The following is a 24582-nucleotide window of genomic DNA, read 5'->3' on the forward strand; positions in this document are numbered from 1 at the left end:
GGGGAATTCTGGGAGTTGGAGTCCCCAAGTCTTAAAGGGGCTAAACTTAAAAAAAAAAACCTGGTGTGGATCTACCTGCAATGCTTAGACCCAGAGGCTGGCTGCGGGCAGAGGGAGGGAAGTGGGGGGGGGGGAAGTGCTGCGGTTCTCCACTGCTGGGGTGGGGGAAATGGAGGGAGACAAGAGATGGTGAAGCCTCAGAACTAAATTACAAACAGAAGGGGAGGGGGCTGTACTTATAAAAGGAGCCCTCCCCACCCAAGCGGTTCCCCTGCCTACCCACCCACCCACCGGCTACTTCTTTGCTCTCAGCGACTTCCGCATGGTGGTCTTGCTCTTCTTCCCGGAGGGCTTCCGGTCCCGCTTGGCACTCGCTGCCGCTGCTGCCGCCGCCGCCGCAGCCAGCTTCTTCTTGGCAGCCGGACTGGTGCTGGAGAGGCTCTTGACGGCCGGCCGGGCTGGGGGCATGGCCTTGGCTTTCTTAGCCTTGGGGGGTGGCGGTGGTGGTGGAGGCGGCGGCTTCGCTTTCCCACGGTGCGCCAGGGGAGCCTTCCGGGCGGTGGGCTTGGCCTCCCGTCGCTTCACCATGGGAGGGGCTCTGTTCCGGGCTTTGGGTGGGGGTCGTTTTGGCATCCTGCCCAGGGGAGCACAAGATCTCAGCTTGCCTGATGCCGCCGATGCAGAAAAAACAGCAGCATCCGAGCCCCACCAAAGGACAGGACATCCCCTTGGCTGGTCAGTCAGCCTGGCCTGGCTCACTACCTTCCGGTAACGCCCAGGCTGCCCATGGCCACCAACCCCAACCTCTGACTCAGCCTGTGGGGCACATACCTCTTCTTTGGAGGCGGTTCCTCTTCCTCCTCCTCTTCCTCCTCATCGTCATCTGTCTCTTCCTCCTCATCCTCATCCTCCTCTTCCTTGTCGTCCTTCTGCTTCTCGGGGAACAGAATGCCGGGGCTAGGGAGAAAAGAGAGGTCACCCCAAGGAAGAGCCAATCCTGGCTAGCTGTTGTGGCCCGCCAGCGGCCAGCAGTGCTGGCAGTAGATTCGGACAGTGAGGAGGTTGGGGAGGAAGATGGGCCAGTCCTGGAGTCTGGGGAAGGCTCTGATGAGGGCTCAGTATTGGAGCAGAGAGGGAACCAGGGCCATCTGACGGTTATCAGCTCCCTTCGGAGTCAGACATCAGTGAGGCAGAAGAACAGCTGGAGCCTGTTCCCAGTGTGCACATGCACAGAGTTGCCAGAGGAAGGGAAAAGCTAAAGAACAGGGGTCGACTTGGGAGGAAGGCCACAGGTGGACGATGAATGGCCCCTCCCAGGGGAAATAAAAGAGGAGCGAAAGGGGAGTGGAGTTTGCAGGAGACCATTAGTTCGCTTAATTGGTTCCTGACTCTCCGAGACTCCTGGCCAAGTTCTGAAGCTATCGGCCTGTCAGCTCTCCAAGCCAGATGAGGTCTCTGACTATAAATCCTCCCTCGAAAGACTGCTGGGTGGGAATGTGCAGAATTCATAGTCAATTAATAAAAGGGGTTTTTGTTGGGACCAAGAGTTGGCTTCAGGCTCTCGGGAAGCCTCGGTCAGAACACAAGCAGCCAAGCAGGGAAGGAATAAGCAGGCCGGAGGTCACCCCCCAGCCAGACAGTAGGGAGAGAGGGATCTGCCAGTGCCAGGCCCCGACTGCCCCAGACTCACCTTGGGTAGTAGGGGAAACACAGCTGGAAGGTGCCACTGAAGCCCTTGCCGGAGATCTGCTCCATCCAGCCGTACTTCTCGCACTTCTGCAGAGTCCTCTTCAAGAGGTGGACTGCAGGGGGCACAGAAAACGGTATTGGGGGGGGCTGTGGGAATGTCAGGAAGCCCACTCCAGAGGGCCCCGTGCTGAGTTTTCAAATCCAAGGCTCCAAATGCAAGGCGGGCACTCATAATGGAGAAGCCCGAGTCGGAGTGGGGGACAGTCCCCCTGGGAGGGTATTGGGAGGGGAGGAGCTGCACCAGCCACCTGGGGAGCAGAATCCGAGCGCCTTTCCCCGTAGCGCTGCACTGGTCCTACCCTGGAAGCTGGAGTTTGTGCCAGGGTGCTTCTCCAGGACGTATTTCTTGAGAGCGGTGGTGGAACAGGTCTTGGGCTCGTTCATGGCTGCGATGGCGGAGAGGATGGCGTCCTCCATCAGGCTTCCGCCCAGCAACGGCTTCTCCCCCGACTTCTTCAGCTGGTGCACACAAGGAGGAGGAATGGGCGACTTGGCCAAGAGGAGGTGGGAGGGAAAGAGAAGAGTTCCCCACCCCCACCCGTGCTAGCCCCAATTGCCAGGCAAGCCCTCCCTTACCCACCTGGAAAGTGCCGGAAGCCCCCTTGCCCGTGATCTGCTCCAGCTGGCCCTTCTCCACCGCCCGCTGCAGGGCGTTCTTCAGCAGCTGGGGCCTAAAGGGGAAGCCAGAGAGAAGCCGCTTGGCTGGCTGGTCCTGCAAAAGGGGCAGGGGAGGTGTTCCCGCCCCCCCCCCCCACACACACAGGGGCTCAGAGTCACCACCACCCTTAGCTGCTACAGTCATGCCCATTTCTGGGCACCTTACCGGATGTCCACCTTCAGCTTGGGGTAATATTGGGAGACATATTTTTTGATCAGGCTGTAGGAGGCCTCCTTGGGCTCGCAGAGGCGGGTGAAGGCCAGCGGGAGAATGTCCTCCAGCTTCACGTGCTGCTCTGCACTGGAGGCCGACAAGCTCCGCTGAAAGGAAAGCGAGACGGAAGGGATATGAGGGCTCCACCCTAGGAGGCTGGCAAGCCAAGATGGAGCTTAAGGCCCCTTTGGTCTTCTATTGGGCCAGACGTGGCAGTGGCCGCTGCGCCCCTCCCTCCACCTTCCAGGTGAGGGGCTGCGCCTGTGGAACATCTATGGACATTCCTTGGAAGAAGACCCCCACCCCACCCCTCCCTGAGGGCAGCAGAACTCTCCTGCTGGCTCAGACTCTGGAGCACGGGTCAGCCACCTGCGGCTCTGGAGCCGCAGGTGGCTCTTTCATCCCTCTGCTGCGGCTCCCTGTCGCCGGTCGGCCCCACAATTGAGAGGGCTTTAGGACAGGTGGAGGAAAAAGGTTGCCATGCTAGGAGACTCCATGGTGGGAGAACTGGACTTCTGATCGGCTCAAGAACTGAATGGGGGCATCAGTTGAGGACCTTTGAGGGTTTAAGGCTGCCGGCCCCTCTTCTGGAGGGCTCTGGGGCACGCCCAACTCCGCCGGACTTACCTTCCGGTCTTTGGCCTTGGAGCCCGTTTTCCCTGAGTTGGGGGCCACCACAAAGCTTCCAGACGCTCCTTTCCCTTTCACCTGTCCCAGAGAAAATGGACCAAGCGGTCAGGCTGGAAACAAAACCTCCTGCAAATTCAAAGGACATCTAACATCCCCTCCCCCAAGTTGATGGAGTAGGGGGAAGAACGGGATAGAAATGGAGTGGTTTTTTTGTAATTTGTTTTTACTTTTTCCAGTATAAACATGGACATTTTGTGGATAGTACATTGACTGGATCAAATCTTTTTTAAACAACATTAATAGTAATAATACAGATAAATATGTATAGTTCTAATCTTCCAACTTCAACGGTATTTATCTCTTTCCATAATCCTTTATCATTTCCCCAATAATTCATTTAAATATAAAAAACATTTCTTTGTGCCCTATATTTATTGTCCCCCCCCTAAGTACTATCATTTAATATTTTTAAGAATTACTCATTAATCCACCCAGTTACCTTGACCCATTCCAGTCCGGCTTCAGGCCTGGTTACAGCACAGAAACCGCTTTGGTCGCATTGACCGATGATCTCTGGAGAGCCAGGGATGGAGGCCATGCCTCCATCTTGGTTCTCCTTGACCTCTCGGCGGCTTTCGATACCATCGACCATGGTATCCTTCTGCAATGACTGCGGGAGGTGGGGGTGGGAGGCACTGTTTTGCAGTGGTTCTCCTCCTACCTCTCGGACAGGTCGCAGTCGGTGTTGGTTGGGGGGCAGAGATCGACCCCTAGGCCCCTAACATATGGGGTGCCGCAGGGGTCGGTCTTGTCCCCCCTACTATTTAACATCTACATGAAACCGCTGGGCGAGATCATTTGGAGGCACGGGATAAGATACCACCAATACGCGGACGATACCCAGTTGTATCTGTCCGCCCCGTGCCAACTCAATGAAGCGGTGGACGTGATGAACCGGGGTCTTGAAGCCGTTAGGGACTGGATGAGGGTTAACAAGCTTGTACTCAACCCGGAAAAGACCGAGTGGCTGTTGTGTTTCCCTCCCAATAATTTGGCTAGTGTTCCATCACTCAGGCTGGGGGGCCAAATATTATACCCCTCAGACAGGGTTCGCAACTTGGGAGTCCTCCTGGATCCACAGCTGACCTTTGATCACCATCTGTCGGCTGTGACCAGGGGGGCATTTGCCCAGGTTCGCCTGGTGCGCCAGTTGCGGCCCTACCTGAACCGGGAGGCTCTCACAACAGTCACTCGTGCCCTTGTGACCTCTAGGCTGGAATACTGCAACGTGCTCTACATGGGGCTGCCCTTGAAGAGCATCCGGCGACTTCAGCTAGTCCAGAATGCGGCCGTGCGAGTGATTGTGGGTGCACCTCGGTTCGCCCACATAACACCTATCCTCCGCGAGCTGCGCTGGCTACCTGTTGATCTCCGGGTGCGCTTCAAGGTGCTACTTACCACCCATAAAGCCCTTCATGGTAGTGGATCTGGGTACTTGAGAGACCGCCTCCTGCCAATTACCTCCTCGCGACCTATTAGATCACACAGATTAGGCCTCCTCCGAGTTCCATCCGCCAGTCAGTGTTGACTGGCAACTACGCGGAGGAGAGCCTTTTCAGTAGTAGCTCCGACCCTTTGGAACGATCTCCCCGTGGAGATTCGTACCCTCACCACCCTCCAGACCTTCCGCAGAGCCCTCAAGATCTGGCTATCCCGTCAGGCCTGGGGTTAAAGATTATAATCCGTCCCCACCCGAATGATGAATGTTGCTTCTATTTTTAATTATGTATTGTTTTATATGTCATTGTGTGTATTCCCTACCCCATAAGTTGTAAGCCGCCCTGAGTCCCCTCAGGGAAAAGGGCGGCCTATAAATAAACTTATCTATCTATCTATCTATCTATCTTCAATATTCCGAATGGGTGGGTTTTACAAATAACGCCAAGTATTAAACATATTTGATCAGTGTTTCAAAATCCCAGTTTGTGCAGACGTTTATCCGACTTGGCTGTGTGTGTGTGTGTGTGTGTGTGTGTGTGTTGCGTGTTGCTCAGTCCAGGACAAGCCAAGCACGAGCTGCTCTTAGCAGGGAGGGAGGGAAAGGCACAGTCCTGTCCCAAATGACCGGATGGATTTTCCATACTGCGTGCCCCTCCCTCAGCTATAGTGACCTTCAAGGGCAGGCCAGTCTGTAGCGCCAAGAGTCCTTACCTGCCGGATGACGCCCCGCTCCAGCTCCCTCTTCAGGGCCTGCTTCAGGAGGTACCCCCTCCGCTCCAGGTCCAGCGAAGGGTATCTGCTGATGATGAACTTTCGGATGGCGACCACTGACGCCCCGCCTTTCTGATAGCACGCCTGGGAGGGTGAGAAGGGTGTGTGGGCAGCTCCCTCCCTGGCATCTGTCTGAGCAGCCAAACCGTTGAGAGGACTTTCCGCACTCCCACCCCACTGCCAATGCTCCCATCCCTCACTTTGATTGCTTCGATCAAAATGGCATCCATCTTGGGACGAGAGGAAGCTGCCATCTGCGTCTGTTTCTGCGCTCTGGCTAACTGGCTGGCCGAAAGTGTGGCCCAGGCGGGAATGGTCTTCTTCACTTTCTTCTCTTTCTCCTTCTCTTTCTCTGGATCCTTCTCCCTTTATGGATTAGAAAAGAGGCGAGTGGCTTGGTGGGCTTTCTCAAAAACCCATTCCCATGGTACGACCCCCACCTCTCCTATCCAAGGGCCACAACTAGGCTAGCAAACCCATGCTGGAAGGTTCCCACTGTCAGATCTGTCCCAGTCTGATCCCTTAGGGAAGAGAAACTCTCGATTTCCATTTGGTTGAAGTGAAAGGTGCTTTTATTAAGAGATGTTAGTTGCAGTAAAGTCAGGCGGAATCTGAGTTTCCCACGCCTCAGCACAAATTCCCACCCCTTTCCCCATGACCAGTCCAATCCCAGACAATGCAACACCACCAAGATGTTTTGGGAACGCTGAGGTATTTGGGCTCGAAACTTTCCACACACCGGATTCCCACATAGATGCATACAGGTTTATTGTTCATTTGTCCCCGCTCCATCCCTACCCCCCTATCCACCCTGGTCCTTTGATGGCAGGGTGCCAGCGAGGCACCAAGCTGAAGATGGTGGACCTGACAGTCCCAGTTTGCTGCTCGGCCAGTAGACAAATCTCTGCCACTGCCCCAAGTGTGGGTCAGTCCCCTATGCCAACAGGAAGCGCCACCCAGTGGACTGAGGCAGCAACCTGTGGCCAAGGGGGCTTTGAACCCCTGAGCTCCCATGCCAGGCAGTTGGATCACAGGGGCATGGATTGTATTGTGGGGGCAGCAAGCACATGGTGGACAACTGGGTCCTTTCTAGCAAGGGCCATTGCCCAGGGGTGAAATGCTACCGGTTCAGGCGAACCCGTAGTTCCAACGATCAGCTGTGAGACAATCAACTGCCGAGTGATTTCTAACTAGTATAAATTGCATGGCACAGCCGATTGTTGCACGACTGATCGTCGGAACTACCGGTTCGCCTGAACCGGTAGTAAAAAAATGCTAAGAAAAGTTCCAACTGTTCCATCAGCTGTGCAACAATTAGCTGTGCGGCGCAATTTATATTTGCTAAAAAGCAGGAAATATTGCTTTCTAGCGAATCTAAATCGCACAACACAGCTGTTCACACCCCTCCCTGTTCTACCTACTTGAAGCGAATTAGGAGACTTTAGAGCATTTCACCCCTGCCATCGCTCTCTTGGCCTCTGCAGCCCACCTCCCTCTTCCCTCCTACTAGGGCCTTCCTGCTCTCCCCCCTCCCCCCTCCGGTTTCTTACTCCTTCTTGGCTTCCTCAGCAGGCTTCACATCTGCCTTCTCCTCCTCGGCCTCCTTTGGCTGCTCTGTCTCAGCAGGGGCAGCCGGGGGCACCTGATTCTCTTGTTCCTCCACGGTGGAGGCGGATTCTTCCGAGCTGACATCCGGTTCTGAAGGGCGGAAGGGAAAGAGGGCAAGCAGTTGGTAAAAGGCCAGAAACTCCCTGCTGAAGATGGGCCCTTGGGCTTTCCAGCAAGGCCAGGCATAGCAGAGATTCTTGCAGAGATCCTGCAAGATCTGACCTTGGCAATTCAAATGAACAAGGTTAGGTGGGGGATGAGAGACCACCACCCCCTCTTGCTGGAGAGCTGCAGTCCTCCCTCTTGCTCTGTTCTACAGCTGCAACTCTCACTGTTAAACCCAGAGTGCCCCCCACACCTCCCCAGCTCAATACAGTACTGGCAAGTTAACTACCAGGCCTCCTGTCAAACAAGGCTCTAAAGGGCAAAGACATGTCATAGAAAATAAGTTTAGAGCTGGGGGGAAGGAGGGGGGGCTGAATGCAACCATATTTTGTGTCAGACCTGCCTCTTAGGGAAGTAAAACTCTCGACCCCATTTGAAGTGAAAAAGCGCTTTCACTAAGAGATGCTGAGGCGTACTGGGGCGTACTGCCTGCAACCCACCACTGCTCTACATATACCCAGTAAGACCAGCCACCCCACCTGCAGCGGTCAAGGTGAGAATGGGGAGGGGGGAAAGAAATACCCCTCTTTACCTGGCTTCGTTTCCTCGGCTTCAGCAGGCTTGCTTTTGGGAGGCGTTTCCCGAGAAGAAGCATTCACCGCTCGGCGGATCGGCATGGCTCTGTCTTCGACTGTCTGGGAAGGGAGCAAAGTGTCACGAGATGCCCGGAAAAGGAGGACCCTCCCCTGGCAGGCTGAGAAGCACCCCACTGCCACCTCCTCTCCTGCGAGGTGACTGTGCTCGGGATCGTCAGCAGGTTGGGGGGTCCAGTTTCCTGCTTCCACCTCACAAGAGTTTTTGCTCCAGCTCAGAACGACATGGGGAGGGAGAGGGGTGGGGGGAGAGGAGAGGAGGGAAGCACCGGGGAAGCAGGAAAGAAAGGGATCAACACCTGGTAAGGAAGGGCGGATGGAGCCCAGCTGAGATTCCTAGAAGCAAGAGGGAAGAAAGAGCGCAAGGGCCCTTGCAGGGGCCAATCCAGGGGGCAAGCGTGGAGAGGGGTCAGCCCCTACCTCACTCAACTTGTCCAGGGGAGCTCCTGTTAAGAGTGGAACTGCCTTACGGTGTGCGGGATCGGCTTCAGACAGCTCAGTCGCCATTTAAATTAATGTTTTAGCCTCAACGTGAGGGTAACACACTTTTGGAGGCCCAGGGCTTAACCTCAAGGGGAAGGAGGACTTTCCTAACAGAAGTGCAAAAAAAAAAAAGATTTGGTATGAAGGTGGTTATCAAGGACAAGGAAACAAAACAAAACAAAAAATATCTTAAAGCAAATTTAGCTCCCTTTCACCTGGCAGAGTTACAACAAAATTAAAACAACAACAGCAGCAGCAGCAGCAGTCACAGAGAAGAAGCAGGTCCCTTTTTTGCCTGTTACTTTAAACTTAAGGCAGCTAAGCTGAAATCACCTCCGAAAACTGGCCCCGTAGGACATATGATGCCGGACACAACACAGCCAAGCAAGGTAAGGGGGGCACACACCAAGAACAGGTGCCCCTCCCTACAGAGGGGGGACCAGCGGGGAGGAAGCAGCCAATCTCAGGCAAGTTCCAACCATGGGGCACTCGTATGCCAGAGGGACAATAGGCCAACCCTCACCCAAAGCTCAAACAGGAGCAAAGCAGAAGCAGCCAAAAAAACAGATGTTGTTGTATTCCAACCAAACCTGGGGCGCCCTGCAAATTCTGTAAACGACCCCAAAGTGCCCCATTGGCTGTCACCATCTTCTCTTGCCACCTAAATTCAGACTCCAAAGAGGTCCTTTAATTAACAGCAGAGGGGAAGAATAGGATGGCAGAGTAAAAGGACTCAGGTGAAATATGACACTCAGGAATCCAAGAAAAAAAAGACCACTGATTTTTTCTGGCTACAAGCAAAGCAATACTTCCCTCCCATTCTAACAGAGATGAAAGAACAATACAAAATGATTTTAAGGATTACAATTCTAATAAGAATCCTGTGGGCCTCTTCCCATCCTCCTTATAAGTGGAAGAAATGATGTGAATAGGATGAGTTTTTAAAAATTAATAAATGATGTTTCCAGGATTGGAAAAAAAAACAGACTGGAAAAAACATAATCATCTCTTTGGGCTCCCTTTTCAAGCCCATTTACCCTGAGGAAAAAGGATAGGTAAAGGTAAAGGTTTCCCTTGCATATATGTACTAGTCGTTCCTGACTCTAGGGGGCAGTGCTCATCTCCGTTTCAAAGCCGAAGCACCAGTGGTGTCCGAAGACACCTCCGTGGTCATGTGGCTGGCATGACTAAATGCCAAAGGCGCACAGAACGCAGTTCCTTTCCCACCAAAGATGGTTCCTATTTTTCTACTTGCATTTTTACATGCTTTCCAATTGCTAGGTTGGCAGAAGCTGGGACAAGTAATGGGAGCTCACTCCGTTATGCGGCCTTTCTGATCGACAAGGTCAGCGTCTTTGCCACTGAGCCACCGTGTCCCTTAAAAAGCATAACCTAACCTTAAAATTTGTATCCAATTTCTCTTTACAACAGTTTTGTTTCTAACACTGACAGTATTCTTATCACTTAACATTTTTTGCGGGTGCCAGACCGTGTTCCCTGCTTCACAAAGTCAAACATTTCTGCTCTTCCAAAAATCCTGAAGCATCAGCACAAGGCACACTGAACTGAGCAATGTAATTTTAGTGCCACAGCACAAAGCCAAGTTGCAAAGGGTTATTATTTTTTGACAGCTTGCCTTGGAAGCCAAGAACCCCCCCCCCCTCCCACTCACCCACCCACCACCACCTTCTGCATAACACAGACAAGAATATTTAGACCTGGAAAGAAAACAAGAAGCCCATCCCTATACTTTGCCCCGTTGTCAACAAATGCAAAGTAACATTTCCCCAATCCCATAGCAAAATAAAATAAAATAAAAAATCACACAATAGCATATCCTTTCCTCCAAAGGATCCCAGGATCACATCATTTGCAGCTGTCAGCTGGGTGGGGGGGATTCTAAGCTAAAAGATAACGAGGCACATTTGAATCCTCTCTTGCTGCATCTGCTGGGTACCCTGTTTTCCCGAAAATAAGACCTCCCCGGATAATAAGCCCAACTGGGCTTTTGAGTGCATGCGCTAAAAGCCCTCCCCTGAAAATATTGCAAGGCAACAGCAGCCATGAGGTTACCACGCTCACCGCCTTCTGCACATGAAAAATAATAAGACCTCCCCGAAAATAAATCCAAGTGCTTATTTCAGACCCTGTCTTATTTTCATTTGATCCCCCCTGAAATAAGCACTATAAGAAAAGTGCTTAAATAAGACCATCTTATTTTTATTTAACCTCCCCCTAAAATAAACACCATAAGTGCTTATATAAGACCCTGTCTTATTTTCATTTAAACTCCCCTAAAATTAGCACTATAAGAAAAGTACTTATATAAGACCATCTTATTTTCATTTAAACCTCCCCCTTAAAATAAACACTATAAGAAAAGTGCTTATATAAGACCCTGCCTTATTTTCGGGGAAACGCGGGTAAGTTGGTTGTATAAAACCGTGAGGTTGCAAGTTTCTGGAAGGAAGGTGAAACGAAAGAATAAAATATAAATCTTAAGATTTATAATTCACTCCTGTCTGGGAAAACTGGGGGAGAGGGGGTCTTTCACACCTAAGCCTGTGGGAGGAAATGGGGTGGTGGTGGTGGGTTTGTTTTTTTTTTTTTTTTGCAAGGGTTGCAAAAAAAAACAACCTTTTTGTAAAAGGTTGCAAAGGGCAGTGACTGTGCAGCAGCCCATAAAAGAGGGGGAAAGTTGGGTTGGTCAAGTCCCATTGTCCCCCACCTCCAAACACCAACACAAAGGGGCATTATCTACAGCCAGGAATCCAGGCCCCACTGCGGGGTTTTGCTCAAGGGCAAAAAAAAAAAAAGGCTTAACGGGGCTGCCACGGATAGCGTCCTGCCTGGGGCGATTCTAACAGAGGGCCCTGCCTGGGGGGGGGGGCTGCAATTACTTCCAATGCGGGAGGCCAAGCCGCCCCCTCTCCTCCCCCACCGCAAACGGGTCTCTTTTTCCTCGGCTTTTTCCCCGGGGAGGCCCAGTTCCCGCCTAAAAGGAAAAAGAAGCTTCGTGGGCCTCGGCGACTTTCCTCGACTACGCGCCCAGGGCCCGACTCGAGGCGGGGAAGCGGCCTTGCCCGGTGCCGTCGTCTCGCAGGGTTCGGTTTGTGCTGCCACCAAGGCAGCGACAACGGACCCGGGGCCGCCCTCGCAGCAGCGGCCAGAAAGGAACTCGAGTGGTGGTGGTGGGGTTTATGTGGAGAAAGGGGGCCGCCGGGGCCTTTCCGTGAGAAGCGCGCATTAAAGCGGGAGGCGCAGTTCATGAGGAGCGCTCGGCCGGCCGCGGCCCCGCCCTCTCTTCTTCGGCCGCTGCCCGAGACCGCCGTCGCCCTCTCGGTCGCGCGCGCTCTCTCTCTCTCACTCACCGCGCCTTCGGTGGCCCCTGGGCGAGCTGAGGCGCACAAAGCGGGGCAGCGGCGGCGGCGGCGGCCAAAGGAAACTCCCCCCTCCCCTCACTCACTCTCTCTCACACACACACAAACACACACACAACCAGAACGGCGGAAGTCCCGGCGGCGACAGGGAGGAAAAGGCGGGGCCGTCGCGGAGAAGGACCAATGGCCGCCCGCTGGGGGTGTGTGTGAGGGGGGAGAGCCAGGAAAAAAAAAATTACTACGCCAATAGCGGCCTTCCCTTTCCTGTCATGCGCACAAAGTCCTCGCCGATGGGCGGGGGGAAGGTCGGGGCGCGCGAAGTGCGCAAGCGCACTTTTCTCTCTCCTTTTACTCTCTCTTTCTTTTCTTCTTCCCTCCCCCATTCCTTCCACTCGACACTCTTTCCTCACGCGAACAAAAATATTTCGCGGGGAGGAACGAAGGTCCCGCCGCTTGAATTGGGAATCGGGAGAGATTTGCCCTGAGGCAGGGGGCGGGGAAGAAACGGAGAGAATAGGGCGCATGCGCGGAGCTGACCCCGCCCACTCTTACGTCCCCGAGGTTGTCGCCATCTTATGGGCGGAAGCTGCTCCCCCCGAAGAGACTGGTGGGCGTGGCGGATGCTTTGGCATCACGATTTTAAAACTAAAATGAGATTAAATTATGAAGACGATTGTATATTTTAATGTTGGCCACAAAATATTTATACCCAGACGACACACTGGTTAATGGATTGCTTATATAAAAATAAAATTAAAAAACTTTTAACTTAGGAAATGCATAAAAAAATATGCGTGTATTTTCGCTCCGCTGCCCTCGATCCTTGGACTGGGATGCTCCCCAAGGGACTTCCGTGCACCCCAAGACGGTGGGGCTGTCCACGCTTTGCTCCATGGGCTGCTTCTGGGATGTTCTTGCAGCTCGAATGGTGCCCTTGATGTAGCGAGCAGTCCCCGACAGACCACCCCCTCTCCAGTTCAACCCTGATCTGCACATACTTGTGCACTAACAGCCTCATGCACAACAGTATGAAGAGCACCCAAAAATACTCCTCCAGCCATCCTTCCCACGTTGAATGACCCCACATAATTCGTTTCTGCAATTCCCCAATGATAAAAAAAGACAAGGAAAACTGGTGTAAGCAAAGCTTTGCCCAGTCAGCTGCTACCTTACCTCCTCTTTATTCAGGCCTGGGAGTCTTTAACTCTTTCCCCCACCTTGCTTGCTGGACCGTAACATTTGCCCCAAATCCCACCTGGAACGTGGGTCCTTCCACAGCAGAGGCTGGGCCAAGGAGCAGCGCCTCTGGCTCTACTGTCCAAAGAGAAGCTACTTCCTGAGCTTTTTTAAACTTGCAAAGTTTTGATCTTTATTTTGTTCTGTGTATTTTTTTTGAAAAGTGAAAATAATAGTATGGAGTCAATTTCGTTGTTTTTTTGTTGGTTTTGTTTTTTTAAAATATTTGTTCTATTGTATTTACAAGCCTTAAAAGTTTGCTCTAAAGGTTCTGTTAAGTATCACTAGGCCTTTCCCCTCCCCCTTCTTCTGTGTCCAGGGGTAGGAGGACTGTTTTGAACAACTTATTCTCCAGCCAGTTTGGTCCAAGACGAGTTTTCCGATATGCAATTCCTTAGGTCCAAGGTTACCCTTTTGTTTTGTTTTTTGGCTCCTTTTAAATTTCAGAAGCAACCCGAGAGGCAGGCAGAAAGATCTGAGTGTTTTGTGTTTTTGTTTTTCCCGAACATTCCTCTGCTTCATCTACTATCTCCTCATTCCTGACACCCCCCCCCCTTTTTTTAGAAGTTATGACTCAGGTACTGGTGTGTTTTCAAACAAAACCGAGGTTGGATCTGAAAGGGAGGGAAATTTATTTCTCTGCTTTTGTTCTTTTTTTGTCTATCATACAATTTGTTACAGAAACTGCAAATTTAAAAATTACACTGACATTTGCAGTTCTTGAAAATAATAAATTATAGTTCTGAGGTTTTGTTTTTTTGTTTGTTTGTTGTTGTTGTCTGAACAGGTTTTGTTCTTCTTAAAGTATTGAGTCCTTGTTTAAAAAATGAAAAGGAAAAAAAAGATTAAAACAGAAAATAGTTTCTATAAATAATAGATGTATTTTGGTTTTAGTGCTCCTGCCCCTCAGGTTTGCGTTGGACTTGAATTTTCAAGTACTTTTTGTCCTCCATGATCGCCTTTGCGTGTGTGACTTATTTTTTATTTATTTTTTGCCTCTCCCCCACTCGTGCACACGTGGGGATAGGGGATTCTGCGCGAGTTATTGGCCTTGCTGCACTGTGATTGGCGAAGACATGAAACTTTTTTTTAAAAAAAATACTTAAATTGTTTTTTGTTTTGTTTTTTTCTTTTCTTTTTTTTTTTTTGTATATTCAGTTTTAATTATCCTCAGACTCTTCTTCGGCTTCTCGTAGCCACGTGAAGAACGCGGTGACGGATTTGAGCGCTACGCCTTTCCCGTTCTGCTCCGCCGGGTCTTTGCTGCTTTCCCATTTGTAGAAGGCATCCTCTGATATCACCTCCTCGTCGTACAGGCAGTCAAAAAACATCCGTAACAAATCTGCGGAGAGCAGGAAAGTGATGTATTTTAGGTTTAGGTTTATTCGATTTATATGCTGCCCTTCTCCCAAGGACTCAGGGCGGCGTACAACATTAAAAGAAACACATAATACAAAAGTTAAAAAGAGATTAAATAGGATATCCCAAACCCAATTAAAATTGACAATGACATTTTTTTAAAAAGAATTCAAATTAAAATTAACAGTAATCAATAATTTGTTTTGTTTTGTTCAGGCCAGCCTGGCTTGCTGGAAAAGCCAACTTTTTAGGGCGCATCAGGAGGACCGGAAGTCAGGGATTATACGAAGCTCCGGGGGCAGCTCATTCCAGAGGGAAGGCGCTCCCACAGAGAAGCCTCTCCCCCCTGGGGGTCACTAGCCGACACTGTCTGGCTGACGGCACCCTGAGGATGCCAACTCTGTGGGATCGCACTGGACGATGGGAGGCTACCGGTGGTTTGGCTGAATGGAGAGCGGGAACGAACGCTCCATCTTGTACTTCACCCACAAAATCCGGAACCTTTTCCCCTAGTCCCCTTCTATAGAGGAATGGTTGAGTCTGTCATCTGCACCTCCACAACTATCTGGTCTGGCTCTGCAACCCAACAAGACAGACACAGACTTCAAAAGATAATTAGAACTGCAGAAAAAACGATGGCTACCAACCTGCTTTCCATCGAGCACCTGTACACTGCACCAGTCACAAAGAGGGCTGTGAAAATATTTACAGACCCCTCACATCCTGGACATAAATTGTTTCAAGTCCTACCCTCAAAATGATGCTACAGAGCACTGCGCACCAAGACAACTAGACCCAAGGACTGTTTTTTCCTGAATGCCATCACTCTGCTAAACAAATAATTCCCTCACCACTGTCAAACTATTCACTAAGGCTGCATTACTATTACTATTAGTCTTCTCATCGATCCTATCGCCCATCTCCTCCCATTTGTGACTGCAGGACTGTTAACTTTGTTGCGTGTATCCTTACAATTTATATTGATATTGTTTCCTGATTGCTTATTTGTACCCTCTGACTATCATTAAGTGTTGTACCTTTATGATTTTTGATGAATGTATCTTGTCTTTTTATGTACACTGAGGGCCTACGCACCAAAAACAATTTCCTTGTGTGTCCAATCACACTTGGCCAATAAAAGAATTCTATTCTATTCTATTCTGTTCTATTCAATTTTATTCAGGAGACGGCCCTCTTTGCCTGCTCCGCTTATCATGCTTTGAGCAGAAAGTGGCAGCTCAGGCAAACAGACTCTCCAGCCAGAAAACAAGACTTCGAGCAAGAACGGTCTCAAACGGGGAAATATTATACAAAGCTTTGCCTTCCAAGTGGGCTCAGAGGTCTTGGGGAGAGCCAAAGGCCTACCCCCTGTGACCTCTGCCTGGAACAAAAGCCCCCCTACGTCAGCCAAGAAGATTCCTGAGCTCTGCCCGCCACTCCTGGTCATGCTATTCCAGGTCTATTTTGGCCCGCCAGCAGAACTGGCAGCAGTGTTGAACAGTGAGAAGGTTGGGGAGGAACCTGGGCCAGTCCTGCAGACTGGGGAAGCCTTTGATGAGGGATCTGTGTCAGAGGCAGAGAGGGAGCCACAGATGTATGCCAGGTATCAGCTGCCTTCGGAGTCAGACATCAGTGAGGCAGAAGAACAGCTGGAGCCTGTTCCCGTTGTGCGCATGCATAGAGATGCCAGACGAAGGGAACAGCTAAAGAAAAGGTCAACTTGGGAGTAAGGCCACAGGTGGACGCTGACTGGCCCCTCCCAGAGGAAACAGAAGAGCAAAAGGGGAGTGGAGTTTGCAGGAGACAATTAGTTCACTTAATTGGTTTGTGACTCTCCGAGGCTCCTTGCCAAGTTTTGCAGATACCAGCCTGGCAGCTCTCCAAGCCAGATAAGGTCTGTGAGTGTAAATCCTCCCTCGAAAGACTTTGCTGGATGTGAATGAGAGGAATTCACAGTAACTTAATAAAAAGGTGTTTTTGTCGGAACAAGGAGTCTGCTTCGTCGCTAGGGGAAGCCTAGGTCAAAACAACATTGACGAAGCCCTGGGATACGTTACGGTACCACTTTACATCAATCCCAATTGAGCCATTATAACGTACTCATTCGAATCACAGACACGTGCTGGATACTTACTAGGAGGTTGGTCAAGTTTTACTATTGATGCCTGCAGTGCATAAAGTGCTTGTAGTTCCTTCTCGGTGTCCGAGTCTAGGTACTTGAGTAAGATGGGCACTCTCCGCTTGATAACGGTAGTATCCACTCGCAAGCTAGAGCTATCCACTGGGTGGGAGGAAAGAAGAAGTCACACACACACACACCCTCCCTTTCCCTCACCACTACAAGAAAGTGTTGGATCTTGCCAATCGGTTTTGAGCTAGAGATATTCTTGGGAAACAGGTGGCTGCGGAGCCATGCCAGCCCCCCCCCCTCCCCGGTCCCAAAGCTGGCTGGGAATCCAAACTGCCCTGGGTGGCCAAGGAGCCCTGGCCAAGGGAGCGACCGCTTGCTCCGTCCTCTCTCCTTCTCTATAAACGGAAGCAGCCACAAGACAGAAAATCCCCAGCTGCGCCTTCTCTCTCTCTGTCACTGGCCAATCTAAGTTCGGTCCCCTCGGTGGACCAGATCCAACGTTAATATATAGAAAGACTCCCTTGGCTATTTTAATGGAACAAGAGAAAACAGTACTAAGGTTAAGGAAGAAAAATTAAAACTAAAAGGACTCTGATCGAGAATCGCAGCCAAGTCTTACCTGGGCCCCAATACTGTCTTTTGAGGGAGCAATTCAAACCCAGGAAACCCATTTGTGCCAACGATTCGAATCCCTTAAAAAAACAGGCATGTGAGTGCCCACCACACATGGCATACCTTCGAATTCTGCTGCGGCCACTACTCACCTAGAACAGCTGCTTTGCAAACGGCCGTCATTAAAGCTCTAAGGAATGTAGGTGAACTCATCTGGCTTTCGTCTAGATTAGCCTGGAAGCGAGAGCATTTGCCAGGATTAAGAAGCTGGGCTGCTTTGCTTCGGAAATAAAAAAAACCCTCTACTTTTGACCCAATCAGCTCTAGCTGTGGAAGAACTGACATTCCCGGCTGCCTTTCGGTCTCTTTATTTGGCCGGAATTAAGCCTGTCACTGCAATGAATTTAAGAGTGCCTTTTTGGGGGGCTTGGGGGGGGGAGGAGGATGGGATGACGACAAAGACACACTGCAGTTAGCTAGACTCTTACTTCATAGCCATTTGGATTTCTAGCCCATGGGTTGGCTCTTTCATCCCTCTGCTGCGGCTCCTGGGGGACGTGGGAGGGGGGGAGAAGCAGGGCGTGCTAGGGGAAATTCTAAGGCAAGGGGCGGGTTTTCCTGTCAGCTCCACAATTGATAGGGCTTTGGTTAGGACAGGTAGAGGAAAAAGGATGCCATGCTAGGAGGAGACTCTATGGTGGGGGAACCGGACTTCTGGTCAGGAGAGGAAAAAAGGCGGCACACTAGTAGGAGACTCTATGATGGGGGAACCGGACTTCTGGTCTGCTCCACAATCAAATGGGGGGCTTCCGGTTAGAACTTTTGAGTGTTTAAGGTTGCTGACCCCTGTTCTAGCCTTACAGCTGAGTTTTTTGCTGGGCCACCTATACGATCCCACTAGCTAGATGTTGTGCAGGCAAGTAAAGCCATCCCAGGGAGCAGGGAGGGGAGGCAATGGAGGCAGGGCAGATGGGGGCCTTATCCTGCTGTGTTCCCGCTGGGTGTGGAGGGCAAGTCTTATACCTCTACCCAGTCAAAGATCTGCTCGTCACCGGCTTCTTCCTCAACAATGAGTTTCTCCAGCTGCCTGTTCAGCTCTTCGGCAGAGAGTTCTCTCGGGGAAAGTGCTTCTGAGGAACTGGGACTGTCAGTTTCTGTGAAGTCCAACTTCTGCAACGTTAGAAAAGCGAAGGCGAGACGTTCAGGCCCAGACCGAAAGGTGGGGCCGACCTAGCCTTAACTCCCCCACACTCTCCCCCTTAGCAGGAGACCCAACGAGCCCCTCACCTGCTCCAGGAGAAAGGCGTGGACGTCGTCCTCTTCAGGTAGGAAGTCCTTCCAGCTGAGGCCAGCCTCCCTCCATAAGGCTGCCACTTTCTTATGGCTCTGCAACACAAGGCCATGGATTGGGTCATGACTGCTGCTCATCCAGCATCGCCAGCGGCTACTTCGGGAGGTGTGCTCCAGCCAGCACCAACCTCCTGGGAGCCGCACGGCGCCCCCTCAAGCCTCCCCTGCTTCTGGAACGCCTGCGAGGAGGAGCAGCTGAAGCTCCATCCTGCCCCAGGCATGGATGGATTCCTCCCCTCCTTTAGCCAAATAGACTTCGGACTTTGGGGGGGGGAATGTGTACAGAGACCCACTAACGTCCTCCTCCTTACCATTTGTTTGCATAGAAGGTGCAATATTTTGGAAAGCAGAACACCGGCTCTTCTCACAGGAAGTAAAGGTTTACTAAATTCTCTGAAACGGAAAAGAACGCAGAGGGTCGGTTTTATCCTCTTGGGAAGAGCTGCCCCGAGACTAAGCCCTAGTGTAGCAGGAAGGCAGCTTCGCCGATGAACTCTTCTGTATCCCGCCCTTTGACAGGCTTGGCATGCAGGAAAAGCCAACTGGCAAGCCAGAGCCGGCCTGGCAGAAATACACCTCCCCCTGGGCCACAGCTCTGCTGCCCAGCTCACTGAGTTCCTGCTTCGGGGATGGGGAAAGGAGACGCAGCCGGGCTTACATCACAAGTTCTCTCATAGAGATGCCTCCTTCTTTTAACATTGGCGTCACCAATTCAGCCAGGTATAACCAGATGTGGGGGATATCGATAGCCATGTCGTCGGCGGTCTCCAAGGTGTCCGAAAACCTGACCCACAAATGCAAAGCCCCTTAAAACGCCTATTGGCAGGAGGTGGGATGGGTGGCTTCGGCCTGAGCCAAGACCACCTCCAGCTGGTAACCCACAAACAAGTACGAGCACAACAAAGAATGTTTTTTCTGCGCCAACTCAGAAAGCTCAAACTGCCCAAAGAACTGCTGATTCTGTTCTACAGAGGAATTATCGAGTCTATCAACTGAACCTCTACAACTGTCTGGTTTGGCTTTGCAACCCAACAAGACAGACACAGACTTCGGAGGATAAATTAGAACTGCAGAAAAAACAATTACTGCCAACCTGCCTTCCATTGAGGATCTGGCCACTGCACGAGTCAAAAAGAGGGCCGTGAAAATATCTACAGACCCCTCACATCCTAGACATAAATTGTTTAAACTTCTACCCTCAAAACTACGCTATAGATCACTGCACACCAAAACAACAAGACACAAGGACAGTTTTTCTCCCAAATGCCATCACTCTGCTAAACAACTAATCCCCACAACGCTGTCAAATTATCTACTAAGACTATATTACTATTATTCTTAGCTTCCTTTCTAGTACCTATCTCTTCCCACTTACAATTATAACCATGTTGCTTGTATCTTTAAATTTTATTTATATTGTTTTATTTGTTTCCTAGTATAATTTGATTGCTTATTATGACTATCACTAAGTGTTGTCTTATGATTCTTGATGAATGCAGTCTATTTTCTTTTTCTTTTATGTACACTGAGAGTATATACACCAAAGATAAATTCCTTGTGTGTCCAAACATACTTGGCCAATAAAGAATTCTATTCCATTCCATTCCATTCCATTCCATTCTATTCTTCATTCCATTGCATTCCATCTATTCTCGTCTCTTCTCGTCTCTCTGGCGCACTATACCCACCCCTTGAAGAAGTCCTGCTTGCTGAGCTTCTCCGACTGTACCAGCTGATAGAGCAGCTGGCCCATGTGGTCTCTGGTGATCTGACTCCTCTCCAGGGTGGATTCTACACCGACTTGCACGAACACCGGCAGGATGCCAGGCACATTCAGCTCCTCCACGCACTGCACGGCTTCCTGCGGAGATACCGGGAAGGAGTGGGTTGAGGGAGAGGGGTGGGGCTTCCCTACAGCCTGGATGCCAGCCCCTCGAAGAAGCCACACAGAAGAGGCGTGGCGTCCTTTGCAGGAGGAGCTCAAGCCCCCCTTGCCTGTCATCCTCATGTGAGGCCTTGAGACCTTCCTAGCCAGGGGTGGGTGGATGAGCCACGCCGGAAGATTGTGAGCTGGCCTCGGCTCAGGCTGGGTGTGCTTCTTGTTTCTTGGACTGGTTTGAAGGCTTCTCTGCCTGCCTGTGAGTTGGCCAGCCATAAAGACCCATTAAAGAAAGCCAAATGCCCCACAGCCTTTTACCTTGTAATCATTAATATGCAGGAATTCATCGATGATCGATTTGCACTTCCTTTCAATTTCTTCGTCTGACAAGCCCGGCTTTTCTTGCGGGTGAGGAGCAGGGGCTTCAGACTTGACTGAGGATGGAGGGGGGAAGAGGAGAGAACAGACTTGGTGAATGAGGAAGCTTTCTGTACTGTGAGGAGCATGGAAGCATCTCATTGTTTTAATGAAAAAGCAACTGTCTTTTCCAACGCGGTTGCTTGCTTTTCTCCTTAAAATGAAGGAAGGTGGCTTAATTCGGAAAGAATCCCAGCAAACATCAGGCCCTCGTCAGGCAAGCTCTCCTCTCTGACTCCCACCCAGGACAGGCAGCCCCGGGCCACTGCAAGCAGAATGAAGGGAAGCCTCCCTCACCTGCCTCCCTGGTTTTGCTCTTCTCCACCTCCGTGCTGTTCCGATCGCTTTCCAGGCCGCCCGTCAGCTGCTTCACGGTCTCCAGCATCTCCCTCCGCTGCTCCTCCTGCGCCTGGTTGTCCAAGAGCTGCTCTTTGCTGCCGCTACTCAGCCTCAGGAAGGCGTTGGGACGGGAAGCAGCCGAGGGCGGCAGCTTGTTGTCGTTCTTCTCTCGGCCGGTGCTTCCCCGACTGGAGGGAAGCAAAAGCAAAAGGGTGAGCAGACGCAGCCGGAGGACTCGAGAGCAGGCCTAGCGCTTTACTCCCAAGCAAGGGTGAAATGCTACTGGTTCAGACAAGTTCCCCTGAGCCAGTTGTAAAAAAATGCTACCAATTCAGGCAAACCGGTAGCTCCGACGATCAGCTGTGTGACAATCAGCTGTGCTGTGCGATTTATACTCGCTAGAAATCACTCGCACAGCTGATTGTCAGAACTATCGGTTCGCCTGAACCGGTAGCATTTTAAACTACCAGTTCAGGCAAACCGGTAGTTCCGACGATCAACTGTGCGACAAGCAGCTGTGCCGCACAAATTATACTAGCTAGAAATCACTTGACAGTTGATTGTCGCACGGCTGATCGTTGGAACTACCGGTTCGCCTGAACCGGTAGCATTTTTGTACAACCGGTTCAGGGGAACCGGTAGCTACGACGATTAGCTGTGCCGCACAATTTATACTCGCTAGAAATCACTCAGCACAGCTGATTGTCGCATAGCTGATTGTCAGAACTACTGGTTCGCCTGAACCAGTAGCATTTTTTAACTACCGGTTCGGGCGAACCGGTAGCTCCGACGATCAGCTGTGCGACAATCAGCTGTGCGTGGTGATTTATATTTGCTAGAAAACAGGAAATCCTACTTTCTAGTGAATCTAAATTGCGCAGCACAGCTGTTCCCCCTCCAACAGGCGATGTCACTCTTGCCATGTCCATAGGGGGGTTTCGGGGGCCTTACCTGGTCAAGGCTCTGCGAGGATCCAGCTCCAGGGTAGTGCCGGAGACAGTCGACGCAGGCGCTTGCAGCGCGGAGAAGCGGTTCAGGCTAGTGGCACTTGGTCGCAAACAATCTGCAGAGGATGTGGAGAGAAGAGGGCCTGTCCTCAGAACAAAGCCCAACCCCTCGCCAGGCCCTAAGGAGGTTTTCCTTCAAGCGGCAGCTTCTTAGTGTCTGCTCCAGTGGTGGGTTCTGGATCCCGTAGCAACCGGTACGTGTGCTGCGTACGCATGCGCACGCCATCACCCAGCAACATCCAGCTGCTCGGCAGTGGTCGTGCAGGCGCCGCACACTGTGCACAATTGGTTGGATGCGTTATAAACAGCTATAGAACGCGGACGGGCGGATGGGCCAAATGAGCCACCGTACGGTATGGTGTCCGCTGCTCATGGCTACTACCAGTACGGCCATACTAGGCCGTACCACCCAGAACCCATCACTGGTCCGCTCCCTGTTGCCCAGGGGACACAGACAGCTATGGCACATGCCATGTGTGCTTCCCTTACCGATCTCGCTGGCCTTGGCTCCACCGCTGCTGCCCTTTCCCCAGCTGCCCAACTGGGCTTTAGGCACAAGCTGGATCTTCTCATCTATACTGGGCTACAAAGGGACAGAGTGACAGATTAGGAAGTGCTCCAAGAATGATCAGATCCCTTAGTCCCCCCGCCCCCAGACAGCCCAGCCCAGCCTTGCGGTGCCAATCTTTCGCCTTTTCTCAGCTCAGAAGAGGGGGTGTTTGAGAGAGGAAGTCAAGGGCTCTCAACTGGACCTTGCAAGTCTTCCTTGGATTAGAAGGCTGGTTTAAGATGGGACTCCGTCGAATTCAAACTCAGCTCTTCCCCCCACATACCAAAGGTGTTCTTGGGACAATGCACAAATGCTTTGTCGGTGCCCCTCCTCCCCAGTTTAGCTTTCTGACAACACCTAGATTCTGCTACAAGTCCCAGAAAGTGTTCTGACCCAGGCTTCCCAAGAACATGAAGCAAACTACTTGTCCTGACAAAAACCCCATTTATTAATTGGCTGTGAATTCTAATCATTCACATCCAGAAAAATCTTTCAAGGGAGGATTTATAGTCACAGACCTTATCTGCCTTGGAGAGGTGCCAGGCCGATATCTGCAAAACTTGGCTAGGAGTCTCGGAGAGTCATGAACCAATTAAGCGAACTAATGGTCTCCTGCAAACTCCACTCCCCTTTCGCTCCTCTTTTATTTCCTCTGGGAGGGGCCATTCACCGTCCACCTGTGGCCTTCCTCCCAAGTTGACCCCTGTTCTTTAGCTGTTCCCATCTGGCAACTCTGCGCATGCACACACTGGGAACAGGCTCCAGCTGTTCTTCTGCCCCACTGATGTCTGACTCTGAAGGCAGCTGATAACTGTCAGACGGCTCTGGCCCCCTCTCTGCCTCAGACACAGCCCTCATCAGAGCCTTCCCCAGACTCCAGGACTGGCCCATGTTCCTCTCCAACCTCTTCACTGTCCGAATTTGAGTATTTTTTTTTTTGAGTATTTTATTAGGATTTATAGGCCGCCCTTTTCCCTGAGGGGACTCAGGGCGGCTTACAATCATTAGGGAGGGGGTGCAATTCAAAACAAACAATATGTGAACAAAATAAATAAAGTAATAAAAACACAACTTGCATTCAACATTCAACACTCGGGTGGGGCAAATTAGAGACTTATCCCCAGGCCTGTTGGGATAGCCAGGTCTTAAGGGCTGCGCGGAAGGCCTGGACGGTGGTGAGGGTGCGTATCTCGACGGGGAGATCGTTCCACAGGGTCGGAGCTGCAACAGAAAAGGCTCTCCTCCGTGTAGTCGCCAGTCGACATTGACTGGCGGATGGGATTCGGAGGAGGCCCAGTCTGTGCGATCTTATCGGTCGGAGGGAGGTAATCGGCAGAAGGCGGTCTACTGCCAGCTCTGCTGGCTGCTAGCGGGCCACAACAGAAAGGATTTCGGCCCATATACCTACCTTGGTGATTTTAAGGAACTTGGTGGGGTCCAGCACACGGCTATTTTTTGCCCCCTGCACAGTGTTCCAGCCTCCCTCTTCCACTCTCTGGACACCTGCACGAGTCGAAAAGAATATTGGGTAAAAATTCACCCTGTCTGTTGGGGGGTCAGGCAGCTTTAGCTCAGTTCTAGGTGCAGCCCTCCACCAATCCACCATACCCAGACGCTGAAAGGCTGCTCTCCTGGGGCTTCTGGGAAACTCTGCAGCAGATCCATGGGCTGCTAGTGCTGGCTCAGCTGGGAGTGCGCCCTTTCAGATGGGCCCTGGGAGGCTTCCGAAGCATGCAAGGGAAGGGGGCTCCACTCCCCTAAGCTGAACCTCCTTACCCGACCGCCTCTTGTCTTTGGTCATCAGCTGTTGGACTTTCCGCTGTTCTTCCTGCTCCTCTATTTTAGCTTCCTTGTGAATCTGCTCGATGGTCTTTGGGCCTTGATCTGCCCTTCGGGATATCCAGTTGCACTAGGGAAGAGAAGAGGCAAGAAGCGACGGCAACTGAGAGGCG

At 51.4% G+C, this 24582-nt stretch overlaps 2 protein-coding genes across 5 annotated transcripts in view; both read right to left on the reverse strand.

Moving 5' to 3' along the window:
- Positions 1 to 11: 11 nt before the first annotated feature.
- LOC116518381 (heterochromatin protein 1-binding protein 3-like) lies at positions 12 to 11918 on the reverse strand. Of its 4 annotated transcripts, none has more exons than XM_032231724.1 (13): positions 11742 to 11918; positions 8318 to 8477; positions 7827 to 7929; positions 7072 to 7219; positions 5722 to 5887; positions 5462 to 5605; positions 3248 to 3328; positions 2573 to 2727; positions 2330 to 2420; positions 1998 to 2208; positions 1691 to 1802; positions 832 to 957; positions 12 to 634 (listed from the first exon to the last, which is right to left on the reverse strand). In XM_032231724.1, the coding sequence occupies exons 3-13, from the start codon at positions 7909 to 7911 to the stop codon at positions 295 to 297; spliced, it is 1659 nt and encodes a 552-aa protein (XP_032087615.1). In that variant the 5' UTR covers positions 7912 to 7929; positions 8318 to 8477; positions 11742 to 11918; the 3' UTR covers positions 12 to 294. The 4 variants fall into 4 exon arrangements, with proteins under 4 accessions (XP_032087615.1, XP_032087613.1, XP_032087616.1 ...); XM_032231722.1 differs by having other exon boundaries at positions 8308 to 8477; XM_032231723.1 differs by having other exon boundaries at positions 13 to 634; positions 2049 to 2208; positions 8308 to 8477; positions 11742 to 11917.
- Positions 11919 to 13435: 1517 nt separating this feature from the next.
- Positions 13436 to 24582, reverse strand: part of LOC116518821 (eukaryotic translation initiation factor 4 gamma 3-like) — a 66866-nt gene continuing 55719 nt past the window's right edge. The window contains exons 23-36 of the mRNA XM_032232355.1: positions 24407 to 24539; positions 24039 to 24133; positions 22570 to 22663; positions 22025 to 22136; positions 21032 to 21261; positions 20636 to 20751; positions 20127 to 20299; positions 19097 to 19222; positions 18750 to 18831; positions 18376 to 18474; positions 18112 to 18258; positions 17241 to 17322; positions 16480 to 16626; positions 13436 to 14328 (exon numbers count right to left, since the gene is read on the reverse strand). Coding sequence (XP_032088246.1) covers positions 14147 to 14328; positions 16480 to 16626; positions 17241 to 17322; positions 18112 to 18258; positions 18376 to 18474; positions 18750 to 18831; positions 19097 to 19222; positions 20127 to 20299; positions 20636 to 20751; positions 21032 to 21261; positions 22025 to 22136; positions 22570 to 22663; positions 24039 to 24133; positions 24407 to 24539 — 1818 coding nt within the window. The 3' untranslated portion in view covers positions 13436 to 14146. The remainder of the gene's footprint in view (positions 14329 to 16479; positions 16627 to 17240; positions 17323 to 18111; positions 18259 to 18375; positions 18475 to 18749; positions 18832 to 19096; positions 19223 to 20126; positions 20300 to 20635; positions 20752 to 21031; positions 21262 to 22024; positions 22137 to 22569; positions 22664 to 24038; positions 24134 to 24406; positions 24540 to 24582) is intronic.

Source organism: Thamnophis elegans, chromosome 15 (genome assembly GCF_009769535.1).
Source record: "Thamnophis elegans isolate rThaEle1 chromosome 15, rThaEle1.pri, whole genome shotgun sequence".
In the NCBI taxonomy this organism is placed as follows: Eukaryota; Metazoa; Chordata; class Lepidosauria; order Squamata; family Colubridae; genus Thamnophis; species Thamnophis elegans.

Coding starts and splice junctions, on each gene's coding strand:
- LOC116518381 (XM_032231722.1), bottom strand. CDS start 8,394: ATGGCGACTGAGCTGTCTGAAGCCGATCCCGCACACCGTAAGGCAGTT. Junction 5,606..5,721: donor TTTTGATCGAAGCAATCAAA/GTGAGGGATGGG, acceptor TCACCCTCCCAG/GCGTGCTATCAGAAAGGCGG. Junction 3,329..5,461: donor AGCGGGGCGTCATCCGGCAG/GTAAGGACTCTT, acceptor TCTCTGGGACAG/GTGAAAGGGAAAGGAGCGTC.